Source organism: Xyrauchen texanus, chromosome 1 (assembly GCF_025860055.1).
Source record: "Xyrauchen texanus isolate HMW12.3.18 chromosome 1, RBS_HiC_50CHRs, whole genome shotgun sequence".
Lineage (NCBI taxonomy): Eukaryota > Metazoa > Chordata > Actinopteri > Cypriniformes > Catostomidae > Xyrauchen > Xyrauchen texanus.
The window spans coordinates 52162395-52183444 of record NC_068276.1 but is presented as its reverse complement, the minus strand read 5'-3'; the positions used below and the strand labels follow the sequence as shown (position 1 = coordinate 52183444).

Sequence of the window (21050 nt, the reverse complement as noted above, 5' to 3'; positions counted from 1 at the left end):
AATAATAATAATAATAATAATATAGTAATATGTCTCAATCGTGCACTTTTAACTTTAATCCCTCATGCTTTTATTTTAACATTCTGAAATGTCCAAGAAGACCTGTAAGTGTGTCTGCTTGTAGGCAAGTTCACATGTTTAATTTGCTTCTTATTCAAATTCTGTTTTTTTTTTTTTATAAATGTACCTCCTCCATTCTAAATGCATTATTATAAGTGAACTGCACTTTTGAGCATCTACATCCGAGATGTTGTTCGTGAGTAGTGCTCAAATATTGCATGAAGGCTAAAAATAGCCGCGAGCGCATGTGTGTAAACAGAGCAGCGCCATTCACTGCCGCACTGGAGCTGCGTGTGCATTTTATATATTTACGTATTAAACACAGCCATTTGTGATTCACAGAGCTATTGTACATCTTCAATGTCATATGAACTACTTTAATGGTTCTTTTATTAAATTTTTGAGCCTGACAGTAACGAACATGTCTAACACACAGTATTGGATTTGAATCGGGCTCATCGGACCGATACCCGATCCGTCAAAAATCTTCAGTATAGGAGCTGATACTGATCCAATCCAAATGTATAGGCTAACTATGTTAAAGCGTATTATTGTATGTACTGTGTGTATCAACATAGAAAACGACAGAACTGCTTCAGAAAAAAAAGTTATATTGTGCATCCCCAAACCATTGTAGACAGCCTTTACAGTATGCATACAATTAGTAATGGATGTTCTAGCAATCATGGATCTTTTAGCACAAACTGGAAAATAAGCTTTCACATCATTTTCAAGGTAAAAAATTTGTCACAATCAAAAACAACAATGAAATAAACAAAAAAATAGCAACAAAAACAAAACAAATATAAAGCTTTACAGCAGATACAGCTGTTTTATTTTACATCAGCTAGTACCAAAAAGTAGGTTTAAACTAAGGAAGAGCATAAAACTAGCCAGGGGCCAAAATAACCTAGCAAAATTGATAAAGACTGTGGCTATGACACCTTTGCAACAAAAAGATTATTTTGGTCTCAGACTCCACTAAAAAAACTCATGATAACTTGAAACCACTGAGCCACATTCAGACTTTCTTGGCCTAATTCATCTTGTCAGCACATTCAGAGCACATCTAGGTTGGCCAAGAGAATTCAAAGCGAAGACAGCAGAGAAACAATGGTAGCCCAAGTAACCACAATGCCTTCCATCACAGAGACAGTCATCTACAGTAGTTCTTGAGAGCAAATCATTCATACAGCACTGCAACAGGCAGAGATATCATCAGAGATATAGTCTCCATTCTGTGGTAAAATTCTAAATTCTGCAACTTTGCTTTCCTAAAACACCAGACCTAATTTCAGCAAATTGAGGCAAGTCAGAATTCTGATACTCAAACTTACAAACTCAAACTTTGTAACTTTTTCAAGTTACACCAATATGATACATTTAATAGACATTCAAGAATTACTGAAAAAAAAAAATATATATATACAAAAGCTTCAACGCTAAACTAAAAAAAACATAGATATATATTATTTTACTTTAACACTAATCTAATCTTCTATTGGACAGTCAGATTGTCCCGCCCCAAACTCACGCTACTGGTCGAGGCAATGCTGCTGTGTCGGGCTGAACGATTGCTCAAACAGAGCAATATTTTGATGGTGCACTTTTCTGTGAAACAAACCTAAAAATGGCTTAATTACAGTTTTCTCTGCAAATTAAACTGGATACTAGAAAGTATTGTAATATCAAAACAAATACACCTTATTTTTTACTTAAAAAAATTTCAACATTTGAATTGACCTAAGTGACCTAAACTGAAAGATAATGTAAGCACAAACCCTTGCAATTTCAATCTAATCAGTAATATAGTTCTCGATACTTCACTATACAATTATACATTATACACATTTAAAAAACTGAAGAACACACAAGGTCAAATAAAGCAGTTTGGCATCTGAACAAAAAGTGAATGGGAATAAAAAAGGTCTATTAGGAAATGGTTGAAGCTCTCATGTTTCCTCCAGCATATTTCTGTCAGATGTCAGAGTCATCCTTTTCAGAAAGAAATGTAATGCCTTTCTTAACAAGCTCCAGCCAAGTTTTTTTTTTCTCTCCAGTATAATTTCTTAGCAAAGCCTTTGGCAGTGAAGAGATATGAGAGATGAATCTGGTTCCAAGATCAATATTATGTGAAGATTAACGAAGAACCTGCAAGGACAATGTGCATCCGAGGCATGCCTTGACAACCAATTGGGAAGCAGGCTAGCTGTTGGAACCAAGCCATAGAGCCAAGATCAAAACCAAAGAATCTTTTCCCAATGGACTTATCACTCTTACACTGTTTCACCCCATTCCTGTTCAGCTGTCTACTTGGACAGATAAATATGGTGTTGGGTTGTCGTACTAATGGTCTCATTCCAACTGAAATTTCATTCAACTGGTGACGTTGCCCCTCTAACCTTAAGTAGTACTTTCCTATCTAAATCTACAGTAAGGGCGAATTCCAAATGGCATTGTTGCACCATTGAAGGGCATTGCGGGAAGGGTACACAACTCAAAGGACCATTCCAAATGAAAGCGAGCTACTGACATAAGTTTTAAACATATTTTGTTCACTATCAAAGCATTGATCAACATCATGTTTGCAGTGGGAAAATCAAAAATGGCAACTATGGTGCAATAATGACTTTTGGTGACAAAACATTTGAGAACCAACAACGGTTTTGATGTTCAAATTCAAACTGTGCCATATTTTTGGTCCTTTTTTAAACTTGAAAGCTCAGAGTCACCATTCACTTTAATCAAATGTCAAAAAGTAGTAACAAAGAATGTCTTCGGAGTAAGTAGGGCATGGTTACATTTGAATGGAATTTGCCCCAAGTCTGTTAGTTTCTCAATGAGCAAAGTGACACAAACAGGTCACTGAGTTTGATGAGCTCATAAATCAACCCTAGGTAACAAACTTTTGTTTTTGTTACAGGGCTATAAAAAACTATTTAAAACAGAGAGTCTTGATGGCCAAACTCAGCTGGGGCTTGAGCAGAACAAAGTGATGCTATAATATAGAGTCTGCTATGATTGATTTGGGAGTGCAGTACTATTGTGGTTGTCCCGTAATCCGTAAATGTCCCCCAACATAGCCATTGTGTCCAGTTCTTGCAAGTATAATGGATATTGCAGCATAAGCCAACATCACAGATGGGGACCATTCAAGTCTGTGAAAGACCAAAGGAATGTGTTTAAAGCACCTGTCTTTTCAGTATTCATTTGAGCCCCATGCAGGCAGAGAAACTGGTGGGGTCCTTTTGAATCCACTAATTTTCATGAAACCTGCAGATGGCATTAATGGGACTTATTAATGCAGAACTCCTGCATGGAACACCTGCTCTGAAGTGCATAGTGGCCACTGAACTGGGAAATGTTTTCAACAGCTAGGAACCAAAAAGAAGCAACAAGCAAAAACCTGCTGGAAATTAGCATTTCCTTTGAAAAAAAACTTTTTATAAGTTTCTGACATTATCCCAACTGCATGGCATTTCATTTGGTTAAGGATAATAAATGACTGGTGAAGAAAGAAGATACAAGGTAATTAAACTGTTGGATTATTTTCTTTGGGCCCAGTAGCAAAATGGATAATTTTTCATCTTAAGTTGCAAATGATCAAAGAAGGAATGCTATAAACAGCCTAAACATTTGCAATCTTAAAATATAATTGAGGGGAACAGGCATGCTGAGATCTAAACACAGTTGATGGATCATTGAAAAAATATATTAGCAAAGAACCTTCTACAAAATGTTGGCTGCACCAAATCTGAATTAATAAACCTTGCTCCTGATTTTAGTTTCCATCCAGCTGTTACCTAATTTCCTGTGAAAAGCAATTGGTGGGTTTGCACTCATTATAGAACACCTATTCACTTAATATCCAGTTTAGGGTGCTTTCACACTAGCAATTTTGGTGCGCACCCAAGTTCGAAGGATTTCAAAGATTGGTTTGTTGGTTGAACGCTGTTTTACGAACTCACCCGAGTCCACTTCAAGAGGTGGTCTGGGATACGGTTCATGTGAACTCCGGTGTGGTTTGCTACTAATATGAATTCAATCATACCAAATCGTGGAAGTGAACCGCTATTGATGACATTCTTTGCAGGCTTCCGATCGCAATTATTATGGTTTAATGAATTTCTAATACCAGCTTGTGTACAAATAAATCACCTACAGAGAGCAGCTCAAATTCTTCACATCTCTTGCAATGTATCCATGGGCTCTAATATTCTTCACATCATTGCACATTCAATGCATCGACAAACATAACTGCCATTTTGTGCATGTAAAGATTTGGTAGTAGATCCAAAGAGATTAATACTTTAATTAGCTGATGTCTTCTTGAGTCGTTGCCTAGTTACAGTGGTAAACAGCTGCTGCTTTTCCTCATGTTGATGACATAATCGGACCACGGTTCAGACCCAAAACATATGATGTGAACAGAGACCAGCTGATGAAGGGGGGAGGAAAGGAACTCGGGTTCGGTCCAAGCAATCGAACCAAGTGTGAAAGCACCCTTAATGAAGGGCAAATGGAGACTGCACTGAGGTCTTGTGGGAATGGTCTCAATTCTAAAAGTTACAACTTCCTAGGTTCCCTTTCAATACACTGCTAAAAGAAAAGCTAAGGACCAATACGAGGGCTTCATCCTTCAGAGCCATGTGAAGCGCTTCAGGTGCTACACACATTCAGAAATAGCACAAGGTTTGTCAGACTTTCCCACATTTTACTCATCTCATTAGTTCTGGTGTTATTAGAATCTATCCTACTTCCTCCATATGTCCTGGTTGGGCGGACCATGTTTTTGAACACCTAATAGACACTGATGGTGCGTCATAGTGGGCAGTAATGTGTTTAAATGTATTAAACTGTCAGATGTCAATTAGTTGAGGAAATGCAGAACGAAACGTTTTTGTTGCATAGTTTCAATAAATGTCATTTTTTCCACTGGAGAGGAAGTTTTGAGTTCTAAAAGTTACTGTGCTAGGTGCTGTTCACGCAGAACATATTTTTCAATCAGTCTTTGATTGTTTTCTATGTAAATGTGCTAGATGGACATTTTCGAATCCTGTGCCACAACTCACTGTTTTTACAGCATCTCACACAGGAATGCTACGTTTAGGTGCCGTGTCAATTGAAAAGAACATACATTTCTATAAAAGCACCTGCTTAAGACACCTGTTTTGTGTTCCATTCATAGAGCTGCGTCTAGCTATTCTTTATGCAAGTAAGTGTTCAGTCTGAACGGCCCCTAACAGTTTAAACAAATATTTTCATAGCACAATGATTGATATCTAATGATAGGACCCCTTTAAGAATTAGATATCTAGCTGGATCATTTTTGCTTTACTTAACCCTTCATCAATCAGTTGCTGTTTTCACTATGACTGTAAAAGACCAAATGAACCCTCTTAAAACCAACAATCTTCTTCCTTTCTTCCCTGGGAGCTTCCTCTATGGGCATGTATAATATTTTCCATTTCCAGCCCCTGCATTTGAAATGATGAGAGATAATTTTGGTTCAAGAGGGCAAGGGTGAAACCCCATACCATCGAACCAACAGCATATGAAAAGGACAAACTCAACAGACTTGTGAAATTGATTTAAGATATTTGCTTGCTCAAAGAGCACCCATTTGACCGGCTACAGAGCTCAGCACAATGCTCACTTTCACAGACCCAGGGTTACATCAATATACATGGAATTAACTTTATTTAATTGGGAAGTCATATGATTGCCTCACTTCTGTTTAAGCTCTTGCCTGCTTCTCGGTTATTCTCACTCTATTTGTACACATCTTATAGAGACAGCACCTTCTCATTTCAACTCTGGCAGTTTGGAAGAGATCCCCAAAGACTTAATTTCAAATAAACCATCCATGCAAGCAAAACAGCAATACGTTTTGGGGTTTTCATAAATAACTCTTTCACAATACCATACACTTGGAGAAAAAATGTCCAAGTGTTATGTCTCAAGATGGACAGACTATCAATAAATATGTCCAAAGTGCATTCCATCTGTGTAATAATGCAGAGAAATTAGATGCCTATGAAGCCATAAACACTTCAATATTTAAAACTAAATCATAAGCAAAGTCAAATAATAAAAAAAAAGGTCAGAAAATGCTAATAAGCTAGTAAGCAACAATCTTATAATGTACATCTAAAAATGTCTGAAAAAAAGAAAGAACAAGAAATAAAGGAAACAAAATAAAAGAATAAAGTATGAAAACGTATTTCACTGTACCAGGAACAAGAGAGAAACCAGTAATACGACAGCAGCTGCAGTGGATTGGTCCATGCCTCATTAAGGGATGCAGAGTTACCAGTGCCTGCTTTGAGTTTAGGTGAGCGAGCGTGTGAGTGTGAGCCTGACGCGTGGAGTCTCACATTTGGTGTCCATTAGAATGTGTTGCCCATGCCTGCTCTCTTTCTCTCACTATACATTCTGCGTTCGTCTCTCAACCAAGGCAATCAGAGGGGGGCTTGGAGCCCCAGGAGCCCCCAGTCCAATCTGCCAACCAATCAGAGGAGGCCCCAGTCGTGCATGCTAAAACAAACACGCGACCTGCTCCAGCTGCAGTTTCACACATTCACACACTCTCTGCTGTTATTCCTTCAATTCCCTCTTGCCCTTCACTGTGCACTCGCACTCTACCTAACTCAAATTCTAACTCTGTCCCTGTATGTGCTTAACTTTTTCATCTCTCTCTTTTCTCCTCCCCAAATTTCTCTTTCTGCTCCTGGCTTCTGTCTTCTTATTTCAGCTAATCTATGTTCTGGCCTGTCTTGCAGCCCACTTACAACAGTCACCTTGGAAAAAACTGGTAGATGACTAAATCATTGAAAATGCACATACTGATGCATAGCCACAAGCCCCCCCTCTCTCTCTTTTTCCCTCTCCCTCTCTCTCACTCTCTCTCCCTCTCTCTCTCTCACGCACGCTCCTATTCAAGTTGGTCATATTGCATGACACATTCAAATGAAATGAAACAGCCTCATCAAGCGAGGGCAATATATCTAGTGCCTAAATTGGGGCAATTAGTTTTTTGTTTTTTTCCCCCAGTACAACATGAAAGTATCTAGGAACTTAAATTAAACCCTTTTAAAAAATCAGCTTGCTGAGGTTAAGGATTTTAGTTGGGGGTGTTTTTTTTATCCATATGTTCCTCCATGGAACAGTTTTGGGGTCTTTAAGATGGGATTAATTGAAAAGCACTTACGCTAAAAATACATTGATGGCAAACCTTTTGAGCCAGTGCACATACAGTAACATTCAATGGCAGATGTCAGCTGATTATGTAATTCATATGCCCTGATAGTTACTCAAGCTTATGTTGACTTATGTAGTTAAATGGTCATGGTAAAACATATTTTATTTCTGTTCATGACTTCAGTCATCGTATACCTTAAAGCAATCCTCTAATTTATCACTCATAGATTTATCATCAGTGCTTATGGGTCTCTTGAATCCTTTGACATTGTTTAACACACAAAATGGGACAGATGATCAGGCTGAAGAGGGTTCACTACAATTATATGTCTTGAGTTTATGTTGTTTAATTCCCATTAAAATTCCCATAAAAGGAATTTTTCAAAATATTTTTTTTGTCATCACTGACCCACTCTCATCTTATTCTTGTTTCTGTGGAACACAAAAGGAGATATTAGACAGTATGTTCGTCTCAATCACCATTAACGTTAACTGCACATTTGTCCACTTTCACTTTTCACTTGTATGATGACTGAGGCTAACATTCAAATCTTCTTTGGTGCTCCAAAGAAAAAAGAAAGTTGTACAAGTTTGTATCACATGAGGTTAAGTAAACACAATTTACATTTTTAGGTGAACCATCCCTTTAAGGAACAGTAGTGGGAGTGCTATATTTATTCAGACTTTACCCTAAATTAACCATACTGAAAACTTTAGTTCTGCATGCTACAGTATGCCGTTATAATGCTCTTTTCAAACATTTGATAAATGACTGCTGCCATGATCAATAGAATATGTACATTTAAATTTAAATTTAAATACTTAAACACTTAAACCCATACAGATAGCATCTTAAACTGGATTGCGAGTATTTAGTGAATAAAATGTACTGTATTTAATTTCTGAAAAACAGGGTGCCAAAGTGGCAAAACATGTTGTGTGAATTCGGCACTAAGATTTATTTGAGATGCTTCAGATAATGTTAGCAGATAAAAACCATATTATATAGACACCAATACATATCGCAGAAAATAATGTAGTTATTTAACTGTCGACAGAATTTGTTGGATAAGTTTGAGCCTTTTTTTGAAAGGTCTAACCCTAAATAGAAATCCAAAAGGACACTTTGCTTGTTCACATCAGTGATGAAGAAAAGACAATTATTTGAGCAAATTTATCCTGTGGCACTACCACCTACATTTCAAATGAAAACATTTTCCAAAGAATACTTCAAATCAGAAGCCACATAATTACTATCAAATTAAGGCTGAAAGAAATGTGTCCGGACCCAAAAACGAATAGTTGGTGACTAATCACAATACGAAGATGGATAACAAACCCACTGATTCCAAGCATATGCAAACTCCATTTGCAGTCCACAGGGCATTCAAATACTTGTGGACATGCCAAATTAAAATAAATGCTTGGATGGCTAAAAAGTGAAATGCAGAGCATGAAGAGGAAATGAGCTTAGTGATTGGCACCACTTGTAGACTAATCTTCCAGTCTCTAATTAAGAATACAGGCCACCAAAGTTCGGAACATGAATTACTCTTTTTAATATCAAAAATTCTGTCAATGAATTCAGTGCGAGTTGTGTGTAGTTATATAAATGACATAGTTGCAATTCTGGTAAATACTAGCTTTGAATTTTGACAGATTCCAGTTATTCATGCTCGTCCATATGCCAAATTAAGCGCTAAAAACTGGTTGGGTCATACTCCTGTTTTCCTATGAGCTGTAATGGATGGATTCTAGTTTTGGAATGCACTTTTAGATCATGTTCATGCACACAAGCCCCCTGACAAGGATAAGGAGCTTGAAATACTGCACGCACGCACGCACACACACACACACACACACACACACACACACACACACAAAAGGGCTAATCAGTAGTTCCATTGCATTCCATCTGTACAACTTACAAGCCAGGGGGTGGCAATAGATAATGGAGATGATGTAGCAGGTTCAACAAAATCACACATTCCAAGTAATGTTTCCAAAGCTGCTTAAATAAAACTGCGGGAAAGCAGGAATGCTCTTGATTAATAAAAAAAAATGGCCAGACAAGGATGAGCACATTTCAGCTGAGAATGACCACTCTGTATAATGTCATTAAGGGCCTGACCAACAGTTGGCAAGAATAGACACGGCTGGTAGTGGAGAGGATGAGGTAACAGCATTCCTCTCATGACGATGAGTAAAAAAATAAAGTATTCTAAAGGTGCATCATTTCCAACAAACCAGACATTTCAACGTGTTCTGACCTCAAGAGACTGGCTTGATGCTATAAGACAAAGATCATAAGAAAGTATTCAAAAGAGATTCAACCATGCTGTCTGGGGTGCTTTTCCCAAAAGCATCATTAGCCAACTATGGTCGTACATTCCATCGTTACCAACACAATGGTTTTATGTTTCCCGAAACCGTAGTTCCAATGAACATTCGCAAACATCATTGCACAGTTGTGTGGTTGAAACTACAGCTTTTCACCTGTGGTTAGTAGCATAGTTCCTTGTTAGTTTGCTATGTGGACATAATTTCACTTCACTGAGGCTTATATATGGTATAAAGGATATATATATATATATATATATATATATATATATATATATATATATCTTTCATTCTGTCTAGATCACATTTAAATGCATTTACTAAAAATGAAAAAAAAAAACCTTTATGGGCATTTGCAGAAAACGTCGTTCTGAAACGTCATGCAAAAGCAAAAGCAAATCACACGAAAGGGATGTTAAGAGAAAGCACTTTAACACAAGTGGCTTCTGTTGGAGAACATGGCTTCTGTGTACAAGTGACGTTTTTGGCAGCATTGCAAATGGGATAAATCAGACTCCGAAGGGCACTTCAAAGAGAGAACAATCATAATAGATAGCTTTAAATGGAATTTTCAATAAAAATGGCTAAAAAGTGAATTCCAAATGTTATTTTGGAGCTCCACAACTTTCAGCCCTCTACTGCTCTCACAGTGGATGGTAAGGACTTTGAATGGAATAGGGCATAAGGATGATCTCTTCTGTATAGAACACACCCATTTGAAGAGTGTGTATGTGCTCAAGTGCGTAGGGGGAACTCTGAAGTCTGATGTAGAGGGAAACACATCAATTGTAGGGCAATGCATCAGTCGCATTACACAGTGCATGCAATTTCATGTCTTCAGCAGCATTCTCGCATTAAACGTCTTTCTGGTGTACATGTAAATGATCTATTATAATTTAATATTCACAGAATGTATTACTCAAATTAATGTCATTAATGACAGCTCTATGTTGTTGAACCAACGCGGTTCAAACGATGGATGTGTGACACATATACTATGATTTCAGGAAACAGTTGTGACTAGCTAGTTCATTTCTCCAACAGTGCATTGTACTATGGTGGTTAAGCAGTGAGTTACGTCGTCGCTCGTGAAACACATCCCAGATCAGTAATTTGAGATAGAGATGTTCATGAATTCTGAGATTCATTCTGTTTCGGAGCAACATCAATGCAGGAAGAAGAAACTGGATTGAGCATTCTTGGATCAGATGTTTAAGCCTCACTATCTTCCAAAGCTCCACTCCCGTGAGAATAGTAAAACAATTTGAATGGGATAAATGGTAGCCCCCTTTTCCAATAAACCGCACATGTGCTCAGAATGTGATTTACACTAAAGACAGTATTTAGCAGCTTTAATATAAAATATTTTACCAGGAAAGAAACTTTACAGCCTGCTTTAGAAATCAACCACAAACCCTCAAATCCAGGGATTAAATTAATAACGTAATTCTTTGACACCCTATCCCATTAATATTATCTGAGGGGTGTAAAGGGAGTACACACAAATAAAGAATGACAGAACATGGAATATGAATCCTGCAGCAGATACATTGACCCTTTCCTCAGTATATTTACAGAGAGACAGTGCATACAGTACTTCTTGCCATAAATAGTTTTTATGGAAATATGAAGGTACTTCGATGAAGCCATAAAACTGTTGAAATCAAGTTCCATATATGAGGCCTTTGGCATGTTATTCTTGAACATTTCCCAGAACTTTTTTTATTTTCCTGATTTTCCAGACCTTTTTTTCCCCTCGCACCTTTGTTTTTACCATAATTATGCAATGGCCATCCAACAAACTGAATGTCTTTATAATCAGAGTCATAATCAATACCATACTCAATTAATATCACTCCAAGCCTGAGTTTCACAGGCAAAACCATTCTGGGTAAAAAAGGTCCAACTTTACAGATATTACAGTATAATTTTTTTGTTAATGCATGATTTTCTGTAAAGCTGCTTTGAAACAATCTGCGTGTGAAAAGTGCTATACAAATAAAAATGACTCGACTTGACAAGGGAGGGACAAATGGAAGGATGACTGATTGAGCTCTCCCTCCCATTCTGCTGCACACCTCCAATCAAGAACCCATCACTACAACACAGAAAATATCAGTTCTGTCTGCGATATTAAATGTATGTCTCGATATTTCTGTGTTAACCATCCAAGTACATTAAAATATTGTAATCTAGGAACTAAAGTAATAGTAATAACAATATTAAAATATCTACTTAAATTCAATCCAACATGTTTAATGTAAGAACTGAATTACAGGACAATTTATTTAAAAATAAGACTTAAATGATGCTTTGTAATTGTTTTTGTTTATATGCGTCAATGTAACAATTCATAGAAATAAATAGCTAAATTTACCCACATATATATTATACTAGCACATATTGATTTATTAAAAAAATGCCACACAGAGAATTTTTTGAGCAAAAAAAAAAAAAAAGAATATTAATTATAATAATAATAAAATAATAATAATAATACAAATCTTTGAATAAGTGTTTTGCTACTGAAACTGAGAGTTCAAACTGATTCACAGAAATTAATTGGATGTAACAATTCTAACGATGGACTTAAAACTCTCATACTCAGGAGTCACAAGTCAAGAAAGGATTGCAAAACTAGTTTAATGAAACAGACATCAGGAAAATGTATGGTCAAATAAAAACCATCAGGAAAATTTAATTGCAATTTTCACAATGTTTTTTAAGATTATATCGCTAGTCAAATCATTGTGAGTACTGCATATCATCAGTATTTTATGTATGTGTTTTCAAGCCACCGATTTATCATAATACCATTGAGGAGAGAACAGAATGGACTATGTTTAGTGTACACAAAGCCTCTTTAGTCTGGGATCTGAAGGGTTCAAGCAAATTAAAGTAAGTGCTGGGCGATAGCAGCAGCTCATTTCTGAGTTGATGAAATAAAGTTGAAATCCCCCTGCATTGAGCCCCTTGCGATTTGTTTGTGAATAGCATGCACAGAAATCAGATGCACCACAGGGAATATCCCTGTGAGTAAGGCCTCTTGTAATGAAAAGTTTTTTATCCCCTTGAGGAGGCTGTTAAGTACATGGGTTTTAGAAGGTACTCTAAGCAGAGAAACTTACTGGCTTTAACCACTGCAGGTAGACTATGGAGAGAAAAAAACAATTAAATGAGAAAGAAATAACATGGAGAATTTGGAAAATGAATGGAGAAAGATGCACTGTCACTGTCCATGCCATGTGGTTGGCCCTACATAATCAAATTAATTGGTGCGTGATGAAGACAACCATAGAGAAGTTTATTTAGATTCAACTGTATAGAAACAATATACACTTTCTTTAAACAACAACCAAATGCATTTTTTCCCTAGAATAACTAAGTGAATGAGCAAAGTCCCTCTGTGTGGTGAGCTATGTAATTTTTTCAATGTTACAATACTTTTTCTGGTAACATTTTACAATAAGGTTCCATTCGTTAACATTAGTTAATGCATTAGATATCACAAACAAACAATTAACAATATATTTTGTACAACATTTATTAATGTTTGTTTATGTTGGTTGATAAGAATACAATTGTTCATTGTTAGTTCATAGTGCATTAACTAATGTCAACAAATACAACTTTTGATTTAAAAAAGTTATTGGTATATATTGCAATTAAAATTAACTAAGATTAACAAATGCTATAAAAGTATTGTTCATTGTTAGTTCAAGTTAACTAATGTTAAAAAAAAATGAAACTTTACTGTAAAGTGTAAACTACACAATAAGAATACCAGAAGGACAATATCAAGGGCCAGTGGACCTACACTAGCAATAGCAAATCTCAGTCTCCTGAGTTTCATATATTAGAGGTCAAGTCAAGACCTCTGAATATCTCCATCACTGTGCTGAAGACAGCATCATCAACAATCATCATCATCTTCATTACATACTTGACCTGACTTTCAAATAAAGTAATTTGTTCTCTGGATTTTTATTCTATTTACTCTAACTACAAACTTATTAACTGGCAATTTGGTGGTAAGTCAATGTTTCTCTTTTGTAAACATTTTGAATTGTTGGCAATTTTTAAACACTGTTGTCTTTGTACTGACATCAAATAACTGTTCCCATGACAGATATTACAACTGATCCAACAGAAGGCCAGGTTTTCCTGTCAAAGTCAAATGGATCAGCTAGTACAAAACAGATGTTGTGTTTTGTGGTTTAATTCCAAATAATACTAACATGTACCCTTCCATTGCCAATTTCTTTACTCATAGGGAATATGATACAGTTTGGAATTTTACATCCTTCCAGTCTAATACTAACATTTACTGGAAACCAATCTCTGGAAAGAACATGCCCCCTAAACTGAAAAGTCCCAAAAGGTCTATTAAGTTTAGAAAGTAATGGTACTGGTCTCTACCAAGGCAAGGCTGCTTGTCACTTCAACTTCTCTTAATGGAACTGGGTGGTTAAATTTGTTACCTCAAATGACACTGAGACTTTTATAATCACAATGTTTGATATTATGTAGCAAAATAATCTGCTAATTGCACAATATACATTTGTGTGAAATATCTATAATGTTTTTTATATACATGTTGGTCATGACCAGTTTATTTTACCTATGCAAGATCAGTGCATCACTTCTTAGTCATGTCATAAATAAACACATTTGTTTAGCCTCTAATGTCTGTCACTACTTCTACTCATAGGCTGACTGTAACTTTACACAAATCACAATGGGCCTTTATTTATTTGACAATGTAACAACTTGGCAATGAAACATCCTTATAGTGACCTGTATTAGAAAGTTCAGTTGCATTAAGAAGTTGTCATTACATTTCCATTGCACTTTAAGTACTGTATCAATGGAAGCACAAAAATCAGTGAGGAAATTTTGGTAGGCCTCTAATTCTGCTTAAAACATATTAAATAGTTGTTCCAGGATTTTGAGGTGCAGAGCAGAGGAATTTGTTTGCTTAAATTTGATATGATTCAAAATGAGGAGTGACTGAGCTGCTAAGGATAGTAAATATTGTACTTGGTGCAAAGGTTAAGGAGTTCCACTGTGAAATCATGTTTGATCTTGTATGTATGTTACACCCTGTCAGGTTTCAGCCTTTAAACCGTACAGAGGTTTTGTGAGAACCACATGTTTTTAATTATGTGAACTGTGGTTGTGTGTTGGTTTTGGCCCATTAGGCTCATGAGGGAGCATGGTAGTGGCACGAAGGGAGATGGTCAATGTTATGGTCAAATCTCACTGTGAAAATATACATAAATGCATAGTAGAAAGTAGCATTTTATTTTAGCCTCAATGAACAATACAAAGCAATGTAGACTCTTGGATCTTCAGTGGAGCTGAAACTAGTGAAAGCAACAATTAATGGTATAGTATCACAAAATAATGTATTTTGTGATACTCAACTTTAATATTGTGGAGTGTTACACAGTAATCATCTTACACTATTAGTATTATAGACTGTCAAGATAGTCCTTATAGTGGGGCTTTATAGACTAACTAAACTGTATGTTAAAGGGTTAATTCACCCAAAAATGAAAACTCTGTCATCATATACTCACCCTCATGTGACCCACACCAATATGATTTTGTTATTCTGTATAAAAGGAAACCTCACAAGGGTTTGGAACAACATAAAGGTAAATGATGACAGAAATTTAATTTTTGGGTGAACTATCCCTTTAATATTTCACAATATATACATAAAGTAACAAAATAAAACCGAGAGTGTCAAAGATTCATAATCACACATTACCATCAGTTAGGTGTTTACTAGATGTGATCCATTGGGAACATTCTTTGTGCCAACACACACAAAAACTGTCAGGACAAAAGGGTGTAAAAGAGATGAAAATAAGTGCACGTGTTTACAGTGTTTATGTTTCCCCCGGTTGCCCTTTGCATTCATTAGATGCATCGGTTGTGTTCTGCTAAAACTACTTCATTCTGCTCTCCATGGCATTATGAATATAAAGCTGTCAATCACAATCCACAGCACATACTTACACAGCTGTGAGGCAGATGACACATAAAGCAACTGCTGAAAATCAATGCCAAATAACTTCACGAAAGATAACACCATTGTTCCATTTAAGATCATCAATATGGAGCGCTAATAGAAAGAATTGACTGTGCAAACTTTCCCTAAATGTAAAATGTTACCAAACATTAGGAGAGAACTGTGTAAACACCATGCTTTTGCTAGCGATCAGAGCACAAAGCTACAGTGAGAGGAAACGGTATATAAAATCCAGCAAAATTCTGCTCCAATGGATATTTTGGAATCAAAATCTCTCCTCCATGTGCTTTTGCAATCAAGCTGGTGAGCCAATTGTGAACTTCATGAGTAAATACAGCCATTAAGGCAAGTTGCTAAAATCTCTAATCGTATTTATTGAAGCTATGGTACTGACATTAAATTATACGTATATATTGCATTTATAAACATACCATGGGCTTTTCGTGACCTTGCTAAGCGCAGACCATGCCGTGCCAATTATCATGAGAGTGCTAATTGTAAGTGCAATTTTTGTGCCAGCGCAAAGCGCAAGTGGGCATGGGTGGGAGTGTTTGTGCATCCGAAGTGTCTTCGGATGTATGCACGCAAACTGTGGGGTGTATTGTATGTTAATGAAGTGGCGTAAAGCAAAAATAGATATTTTCCTGTTTTCAATGCAAAGTGTAAACTCAGTTCCTGCATTTGCAGTTTGGAGATTCCACAAGCAGATGGTAATAAAGTTCAAATCTTGATGGACCAGATGGATGGGCCCATGACTGGATTACTAATGGACACAAGAACACCACTTCGAGTCAGGCTCCAGCAAGGTGGAGGAGGGATACTGTTATGGGCTGCTATCATAAAGGATGAGGTATTTGGACCTTTTCGAGTTGAAAATCAACTCTCAAACCTACTGCCAGTTTCTGAAAAGTACTATCTTCAAGCATTTGTACAGGAAGAAGTCCTCAGCATTCAAGAAGGTCATGATCTTTATGCAGGACAATGTTTCATCACATGCATCCAAGTAACAACTGCTTGGCTAGCCAGCAAGGGCCTCAAATATGCCCAAATAATGACTTGGCCCCATCCTCACCTGACTTAAATCCTATTGAGAACTTGTGGGCCCTTCTCAAATGTGCGGTTTACTGTGAGGGAAGACAATACACCTCTTTGAAAAGCATTTGGGAGGCTGTTGTTGCTGCTTCAGCGAAAGTTGTTTGTGAACAGATCAAGAAACTGACAGACTCCATGGATGGAAGGCTCATGGGAGATATTGAAAAGAAGGGTGGCTATATTGGTTTATATTTTTAGTTTCTGTATATAAATTATGCCTTGGATAGGCCTATTTAATTATTATTATTATTATTGATTATTATAATGATTATTATTAATTCATAATCGGAGTGGTGGTGGTGTAGTAGTCTAAAGCACATAACTGGTCATCTGGTAATCAGAATGTTGCTGGTTCGATCCCCACAGTCACCACCATTGTGTCCTTGAGCAAGTCACTTAACTCCAGGTTGCTCCGGGGGGATTGTCCCTGTAATAAGGGCACTGTAAGTCACTTTGGATAAAAGCGTCTGCCAAATGCATAAATGTAAACGTAAATGTAATAATATTATTGATATATTCTTTATTTTTTCTCACCAGATGAAGCTGGATATGTAAACTACATGAACTGTGGAATGTGTTTATAGCTTTGGTTTCTCCTAGTATTTTTGACATTTGCTGAAGTAGAATTTTGGTTTATGTCTGCAATGTGCAAGTATATGTTTAGGTTTATGTGCAGTATGCAAGTATATCAATGTTATTCTAGAGGCATGCGGTGTCAAGCAACTGTGAAATGCAATTAAATAAAAATAAAAACAGGTTAAAGCACCGTAAATTTATATCAGAAAGTTTTATGGAAGGCTACACTTGAAGCTTATTTTGTGTGCACATATTTTAACATAATGTGGAGGACATAATTATTTAGTTAAAATAAATGTGCATGTTTTTTTTTTTCCACTGCAATCCTTGTGTGCAGGAATATTCGGAATAGATTTACAAGTATTTATACCTCTATGGTGCATTTAAACTGTTTGGGAATAATGGCTAAACCAAGCATTTACCTTCATTGGTGATATGGTTGTAAATGCGGTCAGCTTTAAGAGATGGGTAGACAAGCTCCGCAATAAAATCATCAATTCTCTGGTCAGAAATTTGTGCTCAAGTTTGATTCGTGAATCTTTACGTGTGAATTTTGTGCAACAGTTGGTGTTAATGTGTTAACAGACATTTTAAGAAGTGGAAAATGTGTATGATATAGTATCTTAGTTATTTTGAACTCATTATTCGTGCCTTTAGGCTTCGAGCACATCCTATCAATCAATCCATCCATTCATCCATCCATCCATCCATCCATCTTCCTCCCTCATTTTAATTGGCCAATTCTTTTTGTCAATGCCTTATTTTATATCAAACCACCTAAAAAACATTCTATCTCTTCTCTCTTCAGCCAGGGATGTCTGTCTGTAATGGAAGCTAATGGCATGTGTCTCTCTACCCAGCAGTGGATGAAGATCAGCAAAAGGAAAAATGAGCTCATCCAGTGGTAGTTATTTCTTCAAAATACATGAATCTAAGCTAAACACCACTAAATAGCAGGTCAAGAGGAATATATCTCCCTTGGGAATGATATTGAAGTTTTTCAACTAAAACCTCAAGATAAACAGAGCACAAACATGCCCATCTCCCCTTCCATAACCCCTGCAATATCCTAGCCTGCAACAGAGAAAAAAGAAAACAAGAGAAAAGTCTATCTTACTAGCTAATGACAAGGTCCAGTGAGAACAAATCCAAGAAATATGCAGTGTTGGGGAAGCTACTTTGAAACTGTAGTTTGACAAGCTACAAGCTACTCATAATTTTAAGTAGTTAAGCTACTCTTTTGAAAAAGAAGTTAGCAACATTGTAGCAATATTTATTTTTTATATTACTATCAAACCAATAATAATAATAACAACACAATTTACACTAATGACATTTAATTAATGTATTAATTAAATAAATCTAATCTGTTTAATTAAATATATTAAATGCATTTAATACATTTCATGAATGGTAACATGAATACAGTTAATAATGGCCATAAAATAAAACAGTATAAAATAAAAACTAAAAGATCAGATGGCATTAAAATAAAATGTTTTTATACTATACTTCACAGTTTTCAGTCCTGCTGTGGACTGTATAGCCTACTTCCCTAAAGATCAAATTTTTATGACAAACTCTCCTTCGGCAGGCATTTTTTTTGTTCTTGTCACATAATATTTAGTGTGGATAATATGTGAATAAAAACTCAGGGCTTGTATTTCCCCTCACCTGGGTTCATGCTCATTGTATTTTCTGACTTTTTTGCCATTGACATGCAAGGGCCAGCTTTACAGGTCATATACAGAGGTTGCTCTATTTGTTCGCTTTGTTCAGGCATAATAATAAATGCCATAAATTATTTCTTTTACGAATCATTTTATTTATTTTACATGAAAACAATAGTTAATTAAACGCCAAGAAATGGAGAAATCAAATAATTCTGGATGACAGTAACTATTATAATAATATATACTGTATATTTATAAATATTATAATAATAATAATTCACTCGCTGCTCCCAATAACACACAGACGATGAGAAGCGATAAAAACATATTTAGAACAGAAACAAAATCACTCCAAAGGCAATAATAACTTTTTGAATTACTTTATTTAAAATAGTAAAGGTAAATATGCTGTTGTGTGATCTATTAAGAACAAAGTGTCTGAAACATTCTTTGTTCCATGGAAGAATAAAATGCTGTTCTTTTATCATTTTCAGATTTACCTGCCCCTGTACGTCTTGTAAAGGTAAACAAACTGTGGTTGCTCACTTCACATAACCATCAGACAATCTCTCCCCATCCAAGTGAGCTGTAAAATGCTCTCAGTAGATGGTGGTAATTCACTATTTTTGTCTGTGATCTGCCATTGCAAAAGAAGAAGACGTTGCTGCCTGATTCTGATCAGCAGACAGAAATATGCTGCCAGATCGTCGGATGTGTTACCGGTAAAAGTTTGGCTTCTACGCAATAAGGAAGGCTATTAGTTATAATCTGACCAATATGATGTAGCGGTTTGCTACTGGAAATGCTACTCTGTTTTAAAAGCAGCTGAGCGACTGTCAAGGTACTGAAAAATTAAAAGTCATTGCTACATGTAGTTAGCTACTCCCCAACACTAGAAATATGACCAAAATATAATTGCACAAGAAAAGAGCTGATGTCATCCTGGAGAGATGGAAGCTGAGAAAAGTAAAATTTAACCTCTGAATTCAACATATCTTTTGCTGAAACAAACAGAAGACCATAAGACCATCAACTCTGTGAACAGCAAAGACATGACAGAAGACAGCATAATAAAAAGAGAAGGTCAAATATTATGGTCTGTGCTTATCAGCCAGATGGGACTCCAGGCCCTGACCAAAAGACAACATTCCAGTTTACATTGGCTAATAAGAAAACATTTTTTTTTTTTTTCTGTCACAAAAACCTAAACAAATGACTGTTTACACTTATTTTCCATACTAAAGGTGCACTAAATTGTGTTGTAATTTTTCATCACCAAGTAGTGATTTACTGGTCAATAGTTGTATTGGACTGCATGCAGAGACCTATAATTGTGTGGTTGCAGCATTGTGCAAAGGTTTTCAGGTATCACTGAAGAAATACACTATTCACAGGCGTATTTGTAACCCATGCTTAATTTGTCATAAAACCAAAAGTCTAATACAAATATAAAGAGAGTAGGATTTGTCCAGTCATGTGATATCAACCAGGAGTCTCCCATTAAAGAAGTTGTGATTCTTACTCATGACATGATCAGTGTCCTTCCCCGATAACATCAGATTCAGAACCTGTTAGTTGAGGTCACAAAGATCTCTTCACACTGCCTTCAACTCTTCCAAGTAAGTTGTATCTGGTCATGTCTTATCTCATGTATAGGGCACCAAGTGAGTATCATTGTCACTGGTGCCCCTTCCAAAAAATAATTAAAACGAATAAAATCTAATCAAATTGGTATATAGCGTTTGGTTTAGTAGTTCAGTGGTTTATTGGTAAGATTTTATTGTAGTATTCATCTCTGTCTGCTGGTGTGCTGGTTTTTTTAAAAGAGCAATGCCATCTAGTGTTTGGCTTGGTGAGCTGCAGGTTGATTCTCACTATCACTGCCTGTTGCCATGGTTGTGCAATTTTGCTCAGACAGAGATAAACATTTGATTTAGTGCAATCCAGACTTGCCACAGGTGTCTGGGCTGACTTAATTTCTATGGCCCATATTCAAAATCTCCCTTTGTCTGCTGTGGTTGCTTACGGGATCTCACAACAAATTGTAGGATAGAGACTTTATCCTTAGC

The 21050-nt window shown here is 36.3% G+C and overlaps 1 protein-coding gene across 2 annotated transcripts in view; it reads right to left on the bottom strand.

Moving 5' to 3' along the window:
• The window catches only part of LOC127650500 (ADAMTS-like protein 1), a 177226-nt gene that overhangs the window by 59668 nt on the left and 96508 nt on the right, over positions 1-21050 (bottom strand). Inside the window, exon 1 of one of the 2 annotated variants that reach the window (XM_052135961.1) lies at positions 6295-6722. The exons of the other annotated variant lie outside the window; for it this stretch is intronic. Coding sequence (XP_051991921.1) covers positions 6295-6348 — 54 coding nt within the window. The 5' untranslated portion in view covers positions 6349-6722. Of the gene's footprint in view, positions 1-6294; positions 6723-21050 lie in introns of those variants that run through there. 2 annotated transcript variants of the gene reach the window in all.